Source organism: Cnephaeus nilssonii, assembly GCF_951640355.1.
Source record: "Cnephaeus nilssonii genome assembly, chromosome: 19".
In the NCBI taxonomy this organism is placed as follows: domain Eukaryota; kingdom Metazoa; phylum Chordata; class Mammalia; order Chiroptera; family Vespertilionidae; genus Cnephaeus; species Cnephaeus nilssonii.
Window position 1 is genome coordinate 25,048,839 of NC_137090.1, and position 15,413 is coordinate 25,064,251.

A 15,413-nucleotide genomic window follows, 5' to 3' on the forward strand; every position below is an offset into this window, starting at 1 on the left:
ATGCTCAGTAACCCACCCTAATCAACAAAATGAAGCTACTCAATATATTTATCATACAGTATTTAATTCTTATTTTTCTATTTCTAGATTATTTATTCTCTCCCACTGATCAGGTCAATCTACCTGACTTTTTCTATTCCTCTGCCACTCCGGTGAGAGCAAAGTGACTTAGGTAAGTCTTCAGATCCAGTAACACCAATAACCTTCATTACCCTTGTTCTTGCTATTTTGAGGGCATTTGTAAAACTTGAGTATTTAAAAAAATTAAACAAAACCTGTGAGGATTTTTATTGGAATTTCTGTGGGGCGGCAGGGATGGTACTCTCTTGTCCTCAAACAAGGTAACAAGACACAGACAAGTGCTGATGCCGTGCCTGTGAACACACAAGATGTGATCCTGGGACCCAATTCTCCTGTCTCCAGACTCAGATAAGGACAGACACCTTCCAACTTCTCCTCTTGGCCCCTAAGATGAAGCTGGAATAAGCAGGGGACAGGAAACTGGAGGGGAGACCGGAGAAGGCCATGCCCTGAGGCCTAGGGCTTTACCCAAGGCCTCGAGGAAGCAGCTCTGAGAACACCCCTACCAACCGCTCAGCCTGGCTCATTATCTCCAGGGCTTCCAGGCCAAGGAATCCCCCTGACTCAGATACTGGCTTGACTGCTACCACCAGGTCTTAGGACTTGCCCTCAACAAACTGTCTCAATTCTTTCCTCTTCTCTCACTTATTGATAGCCAGAAGATGCAAGTATCATAGATGATCTGTTTCTACACCTTTACTTTTGTCATTCTACAAAATTCTCTCCACGAGGCAAAACTTTAAACTCTCGAGGGTAAAGGCGGGGGCTTCCTGATACCCTCTTGGACGGATCCCTAACTCGAGGGGTATGGAATTTGGCCAGTGCCCTGCACCCACAGACTGCGGGTAACCCACAGTCTTGTTGAGGGGGAGGGGAGGTGGGTGTGTCTGGTGATACCCCCCACCTCCCAGACACAGCTCTCCCGGACTTTGTAAATGAAAGAACACCAAACGACTCTGTTCAAAACAGTTTATTTTATTTTATTTTATTTTTTTTTTGTCAGACAAACACATTGATTTCTGGACCACAGTAGAGGATGGAAACCTTTCACAAACTTATTTATTTGAAAATACAAATATAAAATTATACTTTCCACATCTGTGATGTGAGAGACTGCCATCCACATAGTAATTTTTTACAACAGGGCTTTAAGAAAAGCCACACACAAAGACCTGAAAGATGCTTGAGATATATATATATATAGATACATATATATGTATATATATAAAAAAAATACTCACTACCAAAGTTGTCATCAGTTTCATACTAAAGTATAAAAGTAAGGGTGAGGTCAGCCACAGTGCTAGGGGAAGTTTTATTTAGATACATTTATGTCCACATGAAACGCTTAGACTTGCATCCTATTACATATGGAATTCCGAGTTTACAACACACCATGAACGGCAGATTGGCTAGCCCACGCTACTCAAGAGGACACGCACAGATTCCACACGGATGGTTCAGTATGTACAGGTACAGTAGCGCCTTCTAGGGAGGCTCTGGGACTTGTCTCCCCGTCCCCGGCCACCCCCCTCCTGCCCCGCCTCCCGGGAATGAAATCCTGTCTGAGACAATACATTCTGATTATTTTTGATAGCCGAGTGGTTGGATTAAGGTTGCTTCCCCAGAGGGGTGGGTTTATGTAGATTTCTTTGTGTCTTAGTTTACTTACTTTTTTTTTTTTTTTTGGTTAAAAAAAAAAAAAAAAGGAAAGGAAGAGAAAACAAACATAGTACAGTATTAAAGTATTGCTTAACGTAAGGTGGTGTTTCCTTGTGTAGTGTCTGTGCCCAGGTCTGGGCTGAGCTGACTTCTGCTGCTTTTCTGCTTAGGGTGAGGGCGGGGGAGCCCGCCAGTGTCTCTCTTCAATGTGCTTGCCTGCGTCTGCCCCTCTGCTCCCCCCTTGCTTTTTTTTTTTTTGTCTTCCTTGGGAGGTAGCCTGGCTGGTGAAGCACATTCAGAAAAAAATTCTCCCCTCCCCACCCACCCCCAGGCTCCCTCTGTCCCTGCATGCCACTCCCAACCAATAAAGAGAAGTATGAGTTAGTGTTTCTTTTGTAAACAATTTCATATGCAATATAATACAGAAAGCATGGCTGACCTTCAATAAAACATGTAGTAAACTATATTGCTTTATTTTTGATGACGCTGCAGTGAGTGAATGGCAGAATGAAGCAGTGTGGTGGTGGCTAAGTCCCTAGCCCTCGTTTGCACTAAAGATCAAAAACAGGTTTTGTTTTTCTATTTGGAACCCAAACAAATCTTTTTTTTTTTTTCAAAATCCCCAAATGAAAAACAACCAAAAAAGAAGAAGAAGAAAAAAAGAACCCCCTCCCCCCCAAATAAAACTAAAACTGAAAACCAAAACTAAACACCTTTCAGGTCATTAGAACCAACAATTACCCAATGATTTTTATACTAGTCTAGCAAGATGTGTGTAACATTCACTGGCTGTGAATTGCTGTGCTGTGAAACATTAAATTGACAGCAAAAGAGCCATGCTACCTTAAAGTCCAAGCTACGAGTTCAAATTAAGATGACGGTTTATGAAGGATAGAAACGCAAAGGCCTGCCGGGGCTTCGTTTGAACCAAGCCAATGAGCGCCTGGGATGGAGTGAGAGGCTGTTTGGTTTTCCCAGTGGGTGTGAGGAAGGCCGCGGACCGGGTGTGCGACAGCTCCGGAGAGGGGACCACGCGCTGGGTCATCCCCGGGTGGAGCCGGGAATGCGTCCGGGAGCTAATGCCCCTCACTCTCCTCTGCTTGGAAGGAGAGGAGCCTGGGGGGGTCCCAGGCAGATGGATCTGGAAGCCAGAAAGTCACCCGGTGGCTGTTTTATGATTCCGGGGAAAAGCCATCGGCCTAGAGGGTTTCTCCCCCCAGGGAAGGCGAAAGGCGGTTCCCATGTTCGCCATTGAGCTTGATTGAAACGAAGACGAGGCTGAACGTCAGTGCGAACAAAATTTACAAAAATCTTTCAAAATGGACTTCTAGATGAGTGGGGGGGACTAACGTGAACCTTAACCTAGGTAGCCACATTAAAACATATCAGATTTCCACGAGATTTGTGCTATGGGCTACTGGGTCTCTTCAAAAGGTATTATAAACATCTAAAACATATTCACACAGATTATCAATTTCTTCTGAGCATTCTTAAAAAAATATTTTTTTTTCTCTTAGTAAAATCATTTTAATATACCATGCCTCCCTCTTTTAAAAAATAAATTAAAAAAATCCAGTTTTGCATATCTAGCATTAGCATTTAAGGTAGTATGGCACACCCCTTCACAGTTGCGGGGTGGGGTGGGTGGGAATCTACAAAACGCCGTGGAGTCTGCCGGCATTTGAACATCGTGAGACCTTGGGTTAGTTGAAACCACATCAGATCAGCAAGAAATAAAATGAAAACTTGAAATCGAAAAAAAAAAAATTAAAAGGAATAAACTGCCCCCAAATTATTAGCCTTTTTTTTTTTCCATAAATAAGAGAAAGTTCTATCCTTACTGGTCCTAAATCTGAATAACTATGTCTAAATTTTTAAACCTTAATTACGTTATATCTATCAATATGTACTAGAAGAAAGAGGAGAAAAAAAGTCACTATACTAGTACCAGGACAGCACGCTTACAAGATAGCCATTTTATACATTATTAACAGACAGCGATCAACAAAGAGTCTCCGGTGAGGTGACGGGGACGCAGAGAGAGGCAGGGTAATACAGTACATCACCAACATGGACAGAACAGTAACTGAATTCCCTAGTCTAGACACTGAGTTTCTGGGAATTTACTGTCTCTTTTTGTTTTGTTTTTTTTTCTTAAATAAAATGTCTATTTTGTTATTACTTGAACAAATTTGGATATTTTAAAAGCGCCCAGCTTTTTACTGTAACCTGGTTGTTTGGTCATGGAAAGAAAAATATCCCCCGCCCCCCACCCCCCGCAAAAATCTCACCAAACAACCTAACGTTTTACTGGAGAAACAAATAGCATGATTATTTTTAAGTCTTGTTGTTTAATTAGAATTGGAAAAGGCTCTTTTTTCTTTCTTTCTGAGTGAGCATTTTGGAGCCTTTTTGTTTGAAGATGCATTTGCCCTACCGTGTCCGTGAATGTCTACATTAGTCTACTTTGTTAGTAAAATTTATAAAAATAGGAGTGCAGCAGCTCTTTATAATAAATGTCGCATTCAGTGTCTCATACTGGCTGTGCCTTAAGTACCAAATTTATAAACGTAACAATTTAAAAAATATTAATAAAACGGCAATATCACATTTTAAAAAAGAAAAAAATATATATCCACACTACAATATGTTTTAATGCCATCTATTGAGTTGTACTTCTATAGTTGCTGTTGCCGACCTATTACCAATATTAAAAAAAAGTTAAATTAAAAAATATCCTTCATCATAAGTATCTCTCCCCAACCGAGGACCATATATTATAACAGCCAAATGCTAACATGTGCAAACAGGAAACTGTCAGTTTTTCCCACCAGTCACAGTGCAGCGATGTTTATACTTTTTATTTTTAAAATTCTGTTTACATCTACAATAAATTAAAAAAAAAATTCTTCCATAGCCTCTCTGGTGATACTTGCAGCACTGAGGTATTAAAAATAATATATAAACCAAAAGGTTGCTTTCCTAATTTGTAAATAGAAAGTGAATGGAGAAAAGGTTTCATTAATGCAGGCTTATCCACTCCTGGCCTGGGGGCCCCAGAGCTGGGGGCGGGCGAGGGACAGGGCGAGAAGAGAGGCAAAGGGTCCCAGGGCCCTTTGGAGGTGCTGAAATGATTGGACAATAGAAAATGATCAAATATTTAAAAATTAAGACTGAAAAAGGATGTCTCCCCACCCCTCCCCTCCCAAGCCAAACAGATGTGCTTTGAAACTTTAAATATGTTAAATATTAAAATTGTAGCTTTGTTTTTAAAAAACGTCTTGGGAAAAGCGGTTTTTCATATTTTAAATAAAAATCTAACTAGACGGTAACGTTTGAAGCTGTGCACAGACGAGAGGTTAATATGCTGGTATGACACTAATCGAGTCTTCCACACAGACAAGAGGAGCTAAACAGTGTTCCAACTCTTCCCGGGGTCGTCCTGGCAGCTGGGTGTTCTTCAGCCTCCGCAACTGACTGGGTTCTGGGTCCTTCCCCTCCTCCCTCCACAGAGCATCGAACTGCCTGGGACCGACTCCCTCACAAAAATATTTTTGATTCTCTCTTTCTTAATAGTTTCTATGTAGTTAATGGAATTGTATTTACAACATTTTTTTTTTTTTAGAAGTCACAATTTCAAAAAACCTTATATCACCTCTTTCAACAGAAAAAAAGCACTTATAGAAAAGGAGGACACTCGAAACATGGTCATCCTTACCTTATTGCCGAAAATAGATATACTTAGGTTAACAAAGAGACATCACCAAAAAGAACTGCGTAGCCTGTGATTAGCCTACTGCATCTCACTCCTGGGACAACGCAAGTGGAAGCCAATGCCCGCCTCCCCTCCACCCTTCGCACCCGCGCTTCCCCCTGCGCGCTCGAGTTGCACCTGAAAATCCATACAGTCTCAGAACTGGTACCAAAATATTGAGAGTAATATTACCATCTCAGCATCCTTTAAAAGTGAGAACAGAATCAAACAAGCAAAAAAAAGTTTTTTTTTTAAAGAAAAAATAATACCTTAATATAACAATTATACTATGGTTAGCTTTTAACTAGATATTAAAGCTATATGACTACTGGACTAAGTCAAAATCACTACTAAATGTGATTCAAAGAGACTTCAAAGGAGAAGGGGCAAGAGAGAAGGGAAAGGGAAACCATCAAGAAAAACAAAAATAAAACAAAACCAAAATCATGGTTATATACACAGTGAAAAGCTGTTGTCTTATATTACAGCAGACTCGTGAGATGATGAGATGTGTCAACCCTCGATCCGAAGCGAGCCATCTCTGGTTGGGATGGGGAGTGAGGCTGGTGGGGGTCCAGGTCTGATGACATCACCTAAACAAAGGGCCACTCAGAAACTTCGCCCAGTCTTGCCTGGACATCCAGGTATGCTCTGCAGGGTACGGAAGGTCGGGGTGCCCGGAAGAGAACATAAAAGTGGGGGGTGGGAGGAGAAAGAAGTGTCAGGCAAGTATCCGATTTATTCCAACTACGCTTTCACAGTATGACGCCTCGGGGCTCCTGGGCATGCTTGAAACTGGCCTGGCTAACAGCTTGCTGGGGCGCAGCTCAGGAAACCTGACATCTAAGCCGGCCGAGGCCGAGGCTGGGGCAGGGCAGCGAGTCAGCTCGCGTTGCTGGTTGGATGCAGAGCTGTGGGGTCCCTGAGGGCCCGCCCACGTGGCCATGCTGGTTGTGGGCTGGACTGGCGAACTGCACGCCGACCAGCAATGCTTTCTCTGGTTAAGCGTCTGCTCTCAAGGCCACCATGTTTGAAAAATGTCTGCCTTCATTAGCTACCCATCAATGACGGTCCCGAACTGAAAATGCCAATGCCCACTAAAAGGACTCCTAGGAATCAAGCTAGGAATCAAGGTCAGGACATTATGAAACATCCACAATGAACAACCAGCTTTGCTTACAGGAAACAGAAACAGGCCCAGCAGTCACGGGTGTGAGAGCTGAGTCTCCCTGAATAGGGGGGGCGGGGGAGGAGGCCTGGGCCCCGTGGGGGATGGCACTGAAGCGTGCCTTTTGGTGCAGCCACATGGCTCAGTTGGCTCCCTTCATCCATTTTTTTTTGGGGGGGGGGTGGGTTGCTACCTCCACTCTCTGTGGAAACTGAGTCCCAGAGCTGGATGGAGGATGGGCTGGGAGCAGCCTTGCCCCGCGCCCCACCCCATGGAAAGGCTGGGGTGGCCTTGGAGACGGTGGCCAGAGCCCTACACCACCCTCCTTTATGGAGGGGGGAGGCACTGGCAGCCCCCGCCCCTGGCCTCCCAGGGACCTGCTGCACCTGGTGGTTGTGCAAACCCCTGGTCATGTGACCACAGAGGGCTGGAGCCACCTCAGTCCCCAAAGTTCCCGGATCTCTCAGTCGGCCTGGCTCTCAGCGGACCCTGCCTCCCTCTGGGGCCCCGACCTCAGCTTAATTAGTGGTGAGTAGCTCTCCTTCACACTGTTAGTGGCCCCTGGCTCCACCCTGGCTGGGGCAGTGCTCTAAGGGCGGTGGAGGCGAGGGCTGGGGAGCGGCCACACACGGGTTTATTGGGTTAAGAGAGGTAGTTGAGTTAGTTGAGGTGATTCCTTAGCAGCAACGTTAGAGAAATCCAAGAGAAATTTATGGAGCTCAACTCAACGTGGTCCCCCTCTACGAGAGAGGAATCCTATGGACTACAAACCAGGGGCAACCACCCCCAGCCTGGCTCCTCCCGGGGTGACGGGCGCTCCGCCCCAGCTGGCTTTCTGGGTGGGCTCCATTCCCAGACTTCGCTGTCACCTCCCTCTTCCCGAGAGAAAGACTCACGTCTCAATGCCCCCACGCTAACGTGCTGCTGCCGCAGGACGCACCGGCTTCCCGAGAGCACCCCGCTGGCTTCCTGGTCTTCCCCCCAGAATGGCAGGTTCTCATTTTCAAATGAGAGCGTGACAAGAGGCTCCCTCCCTGACTGCCCCAGCCTCCCTCTCCTCCACGCCACCCCTTCCACGGCCCGTCAAAGTGATTTAAAAAATGTTTAATTAACTCGAGCTCAGTTTAAAAGGTTAGGAAACTGGCAGGGATCCAAGCCCGTGTTACGCAGGTGATATCGTTAATTTAATTTGCTTTTCGAGCGGTAATCTGGATAATTACTCAGTAGTTACTGGCAAAAATGTTTTCTTTTCACTCAAAGGTGCAGTCTGGGCTGTTTGACGGCAGGAACCCCATTGTCTGAGGCCAGGAGCTCTGGGGAGCTGAAAGGCCCAGCACCCCACGAGGTCAGCTCCCGGGACCCTGCGGGGAGGCCTGGCAGGAGCCCAGCGAGTCCCTGCCTCCACTCCCCTGGGACGGGCGCAACATGTGATCGCCTTCCAGTTTCCCACACTCTTGATTGTATTTCAAGACAAAGAAAGATGAGCGGGTGGGGAAGATGAAGAAAAGGAAGCAAAAGAACCAAACCGAGAAAAAAAAGGTAGTAAAAAAAAAAGTGTGTGTGGGGCGTCATGATTAAAGCTGAAGAAAGGAATGAAAGATTAAAAGATTGGATTTTTTTTTACCCCTCTTCCCCCCACAAGAAAGGTCCAGAGAGAGGAGAGAGATGGATGTGATGAGACCGGGCCCGTGCGTACTGCATGCCCAGGGCGCACGCACTACGGACACGCCCGGCAGGGCGGAGACATAGGCAGAGAAGGTAATACCTCAGAGTGAGATGGCAACGAAAGCACCTGCTCAATGGTATCCATTTGTAAAGGCCGTTGCAATCAAAGGTCCCTAAAATTGCACAATTGTTAAGGTCATCAGCACGCTATACATGGGAACAGATTGTCATATTCTGGGAAAGGAAATGATGTCTGGGACTAGATTGTGGTTGCCAGCATGAATATGCAATTCTGAGACACCGTCCCACCCCGCCGGCCCCGCTCCCACCCCACGCCTGTCTGCGTGCCCAGGGGAAAATCAAGAGCCAGATTCAGAGGGGCGGGTGGTGATGGGAAACGGAGGCTCAAGCCCCAAATGCGAGGCGCTGTTGCCCTGAACCCCTGGGAGGGCGAAGATAACAGTGTCTCCGGGCTCCCGACGGCTCCAGCTGGGGAGAAAGCAAGTCCTGTGCAGACCAGAGGCGATGCTTTATGTGGTTATTTCTGAAAACAGCCCACAGGTCAGAGAGACCCCGGTGTTCGAGAACAAACAGGGCCCGTGTTTCTGGGTGCTGAGAATGGGAATGAGTTGTGTTCTACGTGGTGAGAGAGGGTCTCCCAAATTGATGCAGCTCTCAGCTGAATAACAGTACTCTGGATTTGGTCCTATAGCTGATCTGAGGGGTTTTGATGCATCAATCTACTGACTTAAGTGATACTGGCTTGGGAGTGGAATTGAACAAGGACCCAGACCACAGAAGCCAGGGCTGGCAGGAGTGGTGTGTGTGTGTGTGTGTGTGTGTGTGTGTGTGTGTGTGTGTGTGTGCAATCGGGGGCAGAAACCCAGAGGCCCTGGTGCCCCACACTGTCTGCACTTGCTCTCTTCTCCCCAGCGCAGGCCCTGAGGCAGGGCTCTCACGACAAGGACAGGAGCTGGGACAGCAGACACTCCCATCTTAGCTCCAAGCCAAACTACCTCCGAGATGCCCAGGTTGGCTAGGGCAGAGGTTGGCTGATTTTGTTTTCCAAACGGAAGGGACAGCGAGTGAGTGGGCTCAGGCACATTCATGCTCACACACACCGGGAGGGGAAAGAACAATACAATCTGAAAACAGCATGCAAATCTGTTAAGCAAATTTCTATGGCCTGGATTAGTCAGATTATAGAACCACAGAGCATTACAAATATCAAATGCATTTGGCCTTGGTGGGGAGGGCACAGCTAAAGAACACAAGTGGGAACTTACTTGGAACCTGGAAACTGTAAGAAACATTAGCAAAGGAAACCTCCTGGGGAGGGGGCCCGCACCACACACCACGTCCCAGGCACGGGCACCTGCCGCTGGACCTGGGGCCAGGGGAGGGACTCTACCCACTAAGGCTGCTACCTTGAAGTGGGGGCTCCACAGCTCCGAGGTCCCAGCCCATGTGACAGTCTCCAGAAGGCAGAGATCAAGGACCAGGGGCCGAGACTGAGGACTGACTATGTGCCACCAGGTGACATATCCTATTCCCATGAGTTCTCAGGCCTCTGAGAGAGGCATGCGTATTTTTGTTTTGCAGCCAGGGAAGTGGTGGGCCATATAAGTGGCTCAAGGTGGCATGGTGCTCTGAGCCTGCCCTGCCCTCGCTCCTTCCACTCCATCACGTGGCGCGGCCCACAGGCGCTCCGGTAACACCTGAATGGAGGAGCTTCAGCCCGAGGTGGCTGAAAGGACGTGGATGGGGACCCACCACCTTCTCCTTGGCTTCCAACTCTGGGCTTTCCCAGCACCCCCTCCCCAGGGGGCACAGAAGATGGGCAAGAAGGAGACAGGAAGGCAGGGGAAGGCAGGTACTTACAGCTATGCCGTGGCCGAAGCCGGAGCCCGGCTGTGGGCTGGCCGCACTTATGTAATTCCCCACTCCGGAGTCCTGGCTGGCAGGGCCGTAGAGATCGGCGACAGGTCCTGGGCTGTTGGCCCCCGGGAAGCCTCCGGGCCGCGCCGGGTTGGAGCCTGCCGGGGAAGCGGGCGCGCCAAAATTCGGTTGAGCACTGTAGCTATTCAGGACTGGTGTGCAGAGAATAGAGCTGGGTATGAGGCCAGAAGCCAGGCATGCACCGGTCATTACAAGCCAAACACTCGAGAAAAACAGCTGAGGCCCAACTTCTAACACTCAACCAAGGCCATGCGGAAACATCAGCAGGGACTCAAGAATACTCAGCCCAGGCTACTACTAAGAAGCTCGGAGCTCCAAAAATAGAGAGAATAAAAAACAACCATTCAACACACTACGGCAATCAACCGGAGGGTGCTCCACTGCCCACCGAGTTATCACAATAGAAATAGAGATATATATGGAAGAGAGAGAGAGAGATTTTTGTTCACATCTGATTTGATGCTCATGCAGTCTTGTCTAGGTCTGGGCACGTTGAGACAGCATTCACATCCCATGCAAACTACAAAGGAACTAGTTTTAGACTACACATTGTGTTAATATTGATATTAAAACGTGACAGGAAACAAAGCAATTTGTGTCTAGGAAAAAAAAAATCTTCGGGGAGGGGGTTTTTGATTTTTGTTTCACATTTTCTTTTTTGTTTGTTTTTGGATCCATTAAATGACAAATTTGTTTTTTTTGTTTTTTTTAAAAAAGACAAAAAAGATCTCCAGCCCCGCACCCAACCACTTCCCCCCTCCCCACTGGCTACTCCCTCCCCACCCACCCCTCCCACCGATATCCCTGCATGAAAGTCGTCCGTACAGAACGTGGTCGAAGGATGGGATATGTCATGGGCATCTCAACAGAACCGGAATGATGGTGGCAGAGGGTTCCCTTTTGGGGTGGAGAGCAGGGGATGGAGGGAGGGGCTGGGGTGGGGATGGCAAATCTGGAGGCTGGGGTCGAAGTTGGGTGAATGCCAATGATATTCTATAGGACACCCACACACTCACCTCCTGCAGTAGAAGGAAAGGGGGGATTTAAACTTTTTTTCCTTTTGTTTAAAAAAAAAAAGAGACAGAAATATGAATGCAGAGCATACTGACTGAACCAGTTTATAACTAAAGCATATCTGACTGAAATGCCTGCTTCCTGTTAGTTCTCTTCAGATATAAACTCCAGACTGACAAAAAGAGCTAGGAATGTACCTTTGTGACAGCAAGTGGGGACTTTGAGCCCCCCATCCCCAGAGTTGTGGGTGAGGGGGAGCAGGAGGAGACACAGCCTGGGCCCCCCACCCTTAACCTCCCCAAATTCCATCATTCCCTCCCCCGTGAGAGCCACGGCTGTCAACCAGGTTAATTTTGTCTCATCTTCCTGTCCCCTTCGTAGCTTAAACATTTTTCCAGAATGGGGAACATTTTTTCTTTTAATTGCAAAAGTTAAGTTCTCATTGATTTTAAAGCTCAAGGTGACTGGGGCCGGCGACTTCTGGGCGGCAGCTAACCGGTCTCGAAGAACCGGACCATCCGGGCTCCGTGCATTTCCACGGCTCCAAGGGGCCGAACCTCAACATCTCCCTTCTGCCCCCTCAGCATTCCCCTCTCTGCCCGGTGGCCAGCTGCCCTCAATGGCAGAAGGAAAGAACATGCGCACCCCCCTTGGTCATGGCCTTGCCCCAGGGGACTGTGGTTGCAGTCCCCGCTTCTGGTGGGGCTGGAAAAGCCAGAAGTGGATGGATTTTTACCAACCTGTCACTGGGAATGGGAAGAGACTGACTGACCTTGCACCCAAGCCAGACTGGGAGGAGACTGGGGACAAGAAGGTACAAAAGAGACCAAACCAGGCTGCTTGGCTCCTGACTCAGCAGAGAAAAGGGGAGCTGCTACCTGGGATGCCCTCTGGGCAGGAGGTCCCAACGTGAGGCCCCTTGGAAGCTGTAGCCGAGAAGTGAATGAACTGGCTGATGAAAAGAACAGGTTAAAGAGAGAGAAAAAATCGCAGAGGCTTAGAGCAAATAAGTGGCTGATTTAGGAATGCTCTGGCAGACAAAAGGGATGGGGCTTTTGAATATAGAAGATTAAGCTTGCAGATAACATTTGTCCTTTCTCACTCAGGGAGGCAAGTATCAAGCCGAGATGTTCAAAGGCAGAATTATCTTGGTCTAACACACTTTTTTTCCTCTGGGCTAGGGAAAGTGGCGAGCGCTCAGACCGTGGACTCCTGGGTCACCCAGGCAGCTGACCCCCGTCCTATGCAAAGTAACTAACAAGTGGCTAGCCTGTTCTGTTTTAGGGGTGGTGGGGGCACAGTGGAAGATGGATAGATTTTTTTGGCAGATGAGGATCTAGGAAGACAATGGGCAGGCCCACCTCTCTAGAAGCTGGGCTGGGAGAAGGGAGCTTGCGGTCTCGGCTTCCTCCAGCAGGGGGAGAACTACCCAGAGACCAATCCAAAAGCAGAGGCAGCCTCGGGGACAGGATGCAGCGCGCCCACAGAAGGATGCTGTCCAGAAACGCCCCCTCCATAGACTCAGAGACTAGAGGGCTGCAGGTCTTCTTCCCATCCCTGCTACGTCCCCCGCTCCTGTGCGCCCAGGCCTGCAGTGTAAGAGTTGGTCTGAAGGAAATGTGGCCATAAGCAGCTCTTAGGCCCGTATAATCCCTCCCCTGCTCAGCCATCTTCCATCAAATGGCACTAAAGGCGCTGTATTAGAAAGCAGCTGTAAAACCCCAAGCCCCCTATTGTCATATACACTTGCTGCTCACAATGCCCGAGGCCCATCTCAAAGCCACCTTGCAGGTGTCCCCCAGCCAGGGCAAAGATTGGGCATAGACGCAGGCAAGAAGCAGCCAGTTCTGGGCAGGTCTCCTTTCTCCAGGCTTCTGGGCAGTGGAACCTGACCCATCAATGGATGGGGGCATGGAGGAGACGTGCCCGTGTTCCAGCCAACAATTCCCTTCCTCCCTCTGCACGTTCAAGTCCCCAAACAAGCCCTCCGGAGGCCCAGGCATCTGGGAAAGCCTCCTAGCAAAGGGCTCTGGCTGCTGGGGGAGAGTGGGGACCACCACTTTGCAAGCAAACTTCTCAGCAGCTGTTGTTTCTGTGTGCAGGTGGGAAGGCCTGAGGGGCAAAGTGGTTTCCTTCTCTGGGAAGGTCATACTGAACGCTGGCTGGCTCTATAGGAAAGGGGGTTACTTGAGGACCCCTCTCCCTCCAAGCTACGCCCTCGAGAGGAGAGGCAGGGGGAGAAAGCACAAGGCCGAGGTCCTGACCTGGGTGTATTTTCTGTGAAGGCACCTCAGTTTTCTGTCTTGATGGAGGGCACCAAGCACCAAGACTCATTTTGAGGGGCCAGAAATGGTCCCCCACACTAGGATCGAGTCAGGAAAAGGGGAAGGCACATCATTCTTAACTGGCAAGGGCACCTTGCTACTGACTGGGTGGAGTATGCGTGTGTGCGTGCGTGTGTGCGCGCGCGTGTGTGTAGGGTCTCAGTACATGTTGCTGAATAATTCAGTGCTGAGATTTAGATATGGGACATTATGATTCCTGTCTCATAAGAGGACAATGTCTTGCAAACATCCTGGCATTTCTGTAGCAGAAGCTGTGAGTATTAAGGGCTTGGGCCAAGCCCTGCCCCAGGCTGGCAGTTTGGGGGCTCACTGTGGGGAGAAGGGTTGTTTCTCCATCAGCTGCTCTGGGCAGCACCCACAGTAGTGGTTTTAATCCTGGGCAGGTTCCTCTTCACCCCTCATCCCTGTCCACCAGCACCTTCTGTGCTTTATTTGTCCAGATGGTATGCGCAGGGATGCAGCTGTGATGTGGAGAGACGGGGCACTGGACTTGGAGTCAGAAGACCTGAGTGTGACCCTAGCCCTGACCTTGGTGTCAGACCCTCACCTGCCAGAGTCCTGGTCTGTGAGTACCGCCCGCCTTCGTCAGCCTGACTCTCAGCAGGGAAAAACAGAAAGCGCTCTGTAACTTGTCAAGTTTAAAACAAATACACCTATTTTTGAAATAGTGGCGTATGCAGAGCCCAACAACACAGGTACCATGTGCAGATTTAGGAAAATACAATTCACTTGCCAATCAGGAGATTTACAAATGGATCCGATTTGTCCACCTGGTGCATGTAATCATCTCGGATCTGAAGAAAGGACTCGGGGGGGATGGCGGGCAGGAAAGCAAGGACACTAAATCCCACTGAGGCCAGCAAGAGGGAATACATTTGAATTAAAGTTGGAGGCATTTTGCATTGAATAAAAGAAGGAACCCCTTGCAGGAAAAAAGAGCACTCTGACCCGGGGAAGCCAGGGAATCTTATTCCTGAGACCTTGACAAAGGGCTATCCTGCAGGCTTAGACCCTCAGCTAGACCTCGCTTAGATCAACGCTCTGGACACCTTTGTCCTCGGGGTTTGGAGGCAAGCCCGGGGGATGACTGCCTTCCGTCTGGCACATAGTCTGCCCACCTGGGCTCTGAAGGGGCTGGGCCGAGAGTGGAATTCGTCATGGAGGTAGGGAGGTCCTGGGAGAGGGCAGTGAGTGCGGACAGCCTCGCTGTAGGTCCGGGAAAGGAATGGGAGTCCAGCTATTTCCGTATGGCCCCGAAGGAAGGCCCCTGGGCCTGCGGCAGGAAGCTAGCGCTCAGGCCACAGGGGCACCCCTGGGAGGGCACTGCTACTCTAAGACCTGAAAAGTGGGTGATTACTGGCCCAGAGAAAGGAACTGCTTACAGATGACCCCAGCCCACAGACCCGAGACAAGCCAGGTCCTGGTTTGGTGGGTCTCACATTTCCCCAAAAGGCAGGGCCAGCCCTCAAGACAACTTCAGTCATTTGCTTTGTGACTTATGTGCTGCTGCCAGGCTTAGTGTCGGGCAGGCGGCCCTGATGGCCCCTGGCACATGTCTGGGACCGAGCGTGTGTTGCTCAGAGCGGGGCAGATGCAATGGCGGCCCGTCCTCCCGTCCAGTTCAGAAGGGGATGTACTGCCCACACAGCTATTTATGCCACGCTTCCCGGGCCAGGCGGGGGCGCTTGGGCTGACCCGTGTCATGACCCATTCCCTGCCCCAGCCCCCAACACAGTGAGGACGGGAACATAAGCTCGTGTGATAT

General features: G+C 49.1%; 1 protein-coding gene across 3 annotated transcripts in view; it reads right to left on the reverse strand.

Moving 5' to 3' along the window:
* Nucleotides 1–1,042: 1,042 nt before the first annotated feature.
* The window catches only part of MSI2 (musashi RNA binding protein 2), a 360,515-nt gene continuing 346,144 nt past the window's right edge, over nucleotides 1,043–15,413 (reverse strand). Inside the window, exons 12-14 of one of the 3 annotated variants that reach the window (XM_079797211.1) lie at nucleotides 10,212–10,420; nucleotides 8,431–8,503; nucleotides 1,043–6,148 (exon numbers count right to left, since the gene is read on the reverse strand). In XM_079797211.1, coding sequence (XP_079653337.1) covers nucleotides 8,462–8,503; nucleotides 10,212–10,420 — 251 coding nt within the window. In that variant the 3' untranslated portion in view covers nucleotides 1,043–6,148; nucleotides 8,431–8,461. The remainder of the gene's footprint in view (nucleotides 6,149–8,430; nucleotides 8,504–10,211; nucleotides 10,421–15,413) is intronic. The other 2 variants (XM_079797213.1, XM_079797212.1) reach the window with 2 other exon arrangements.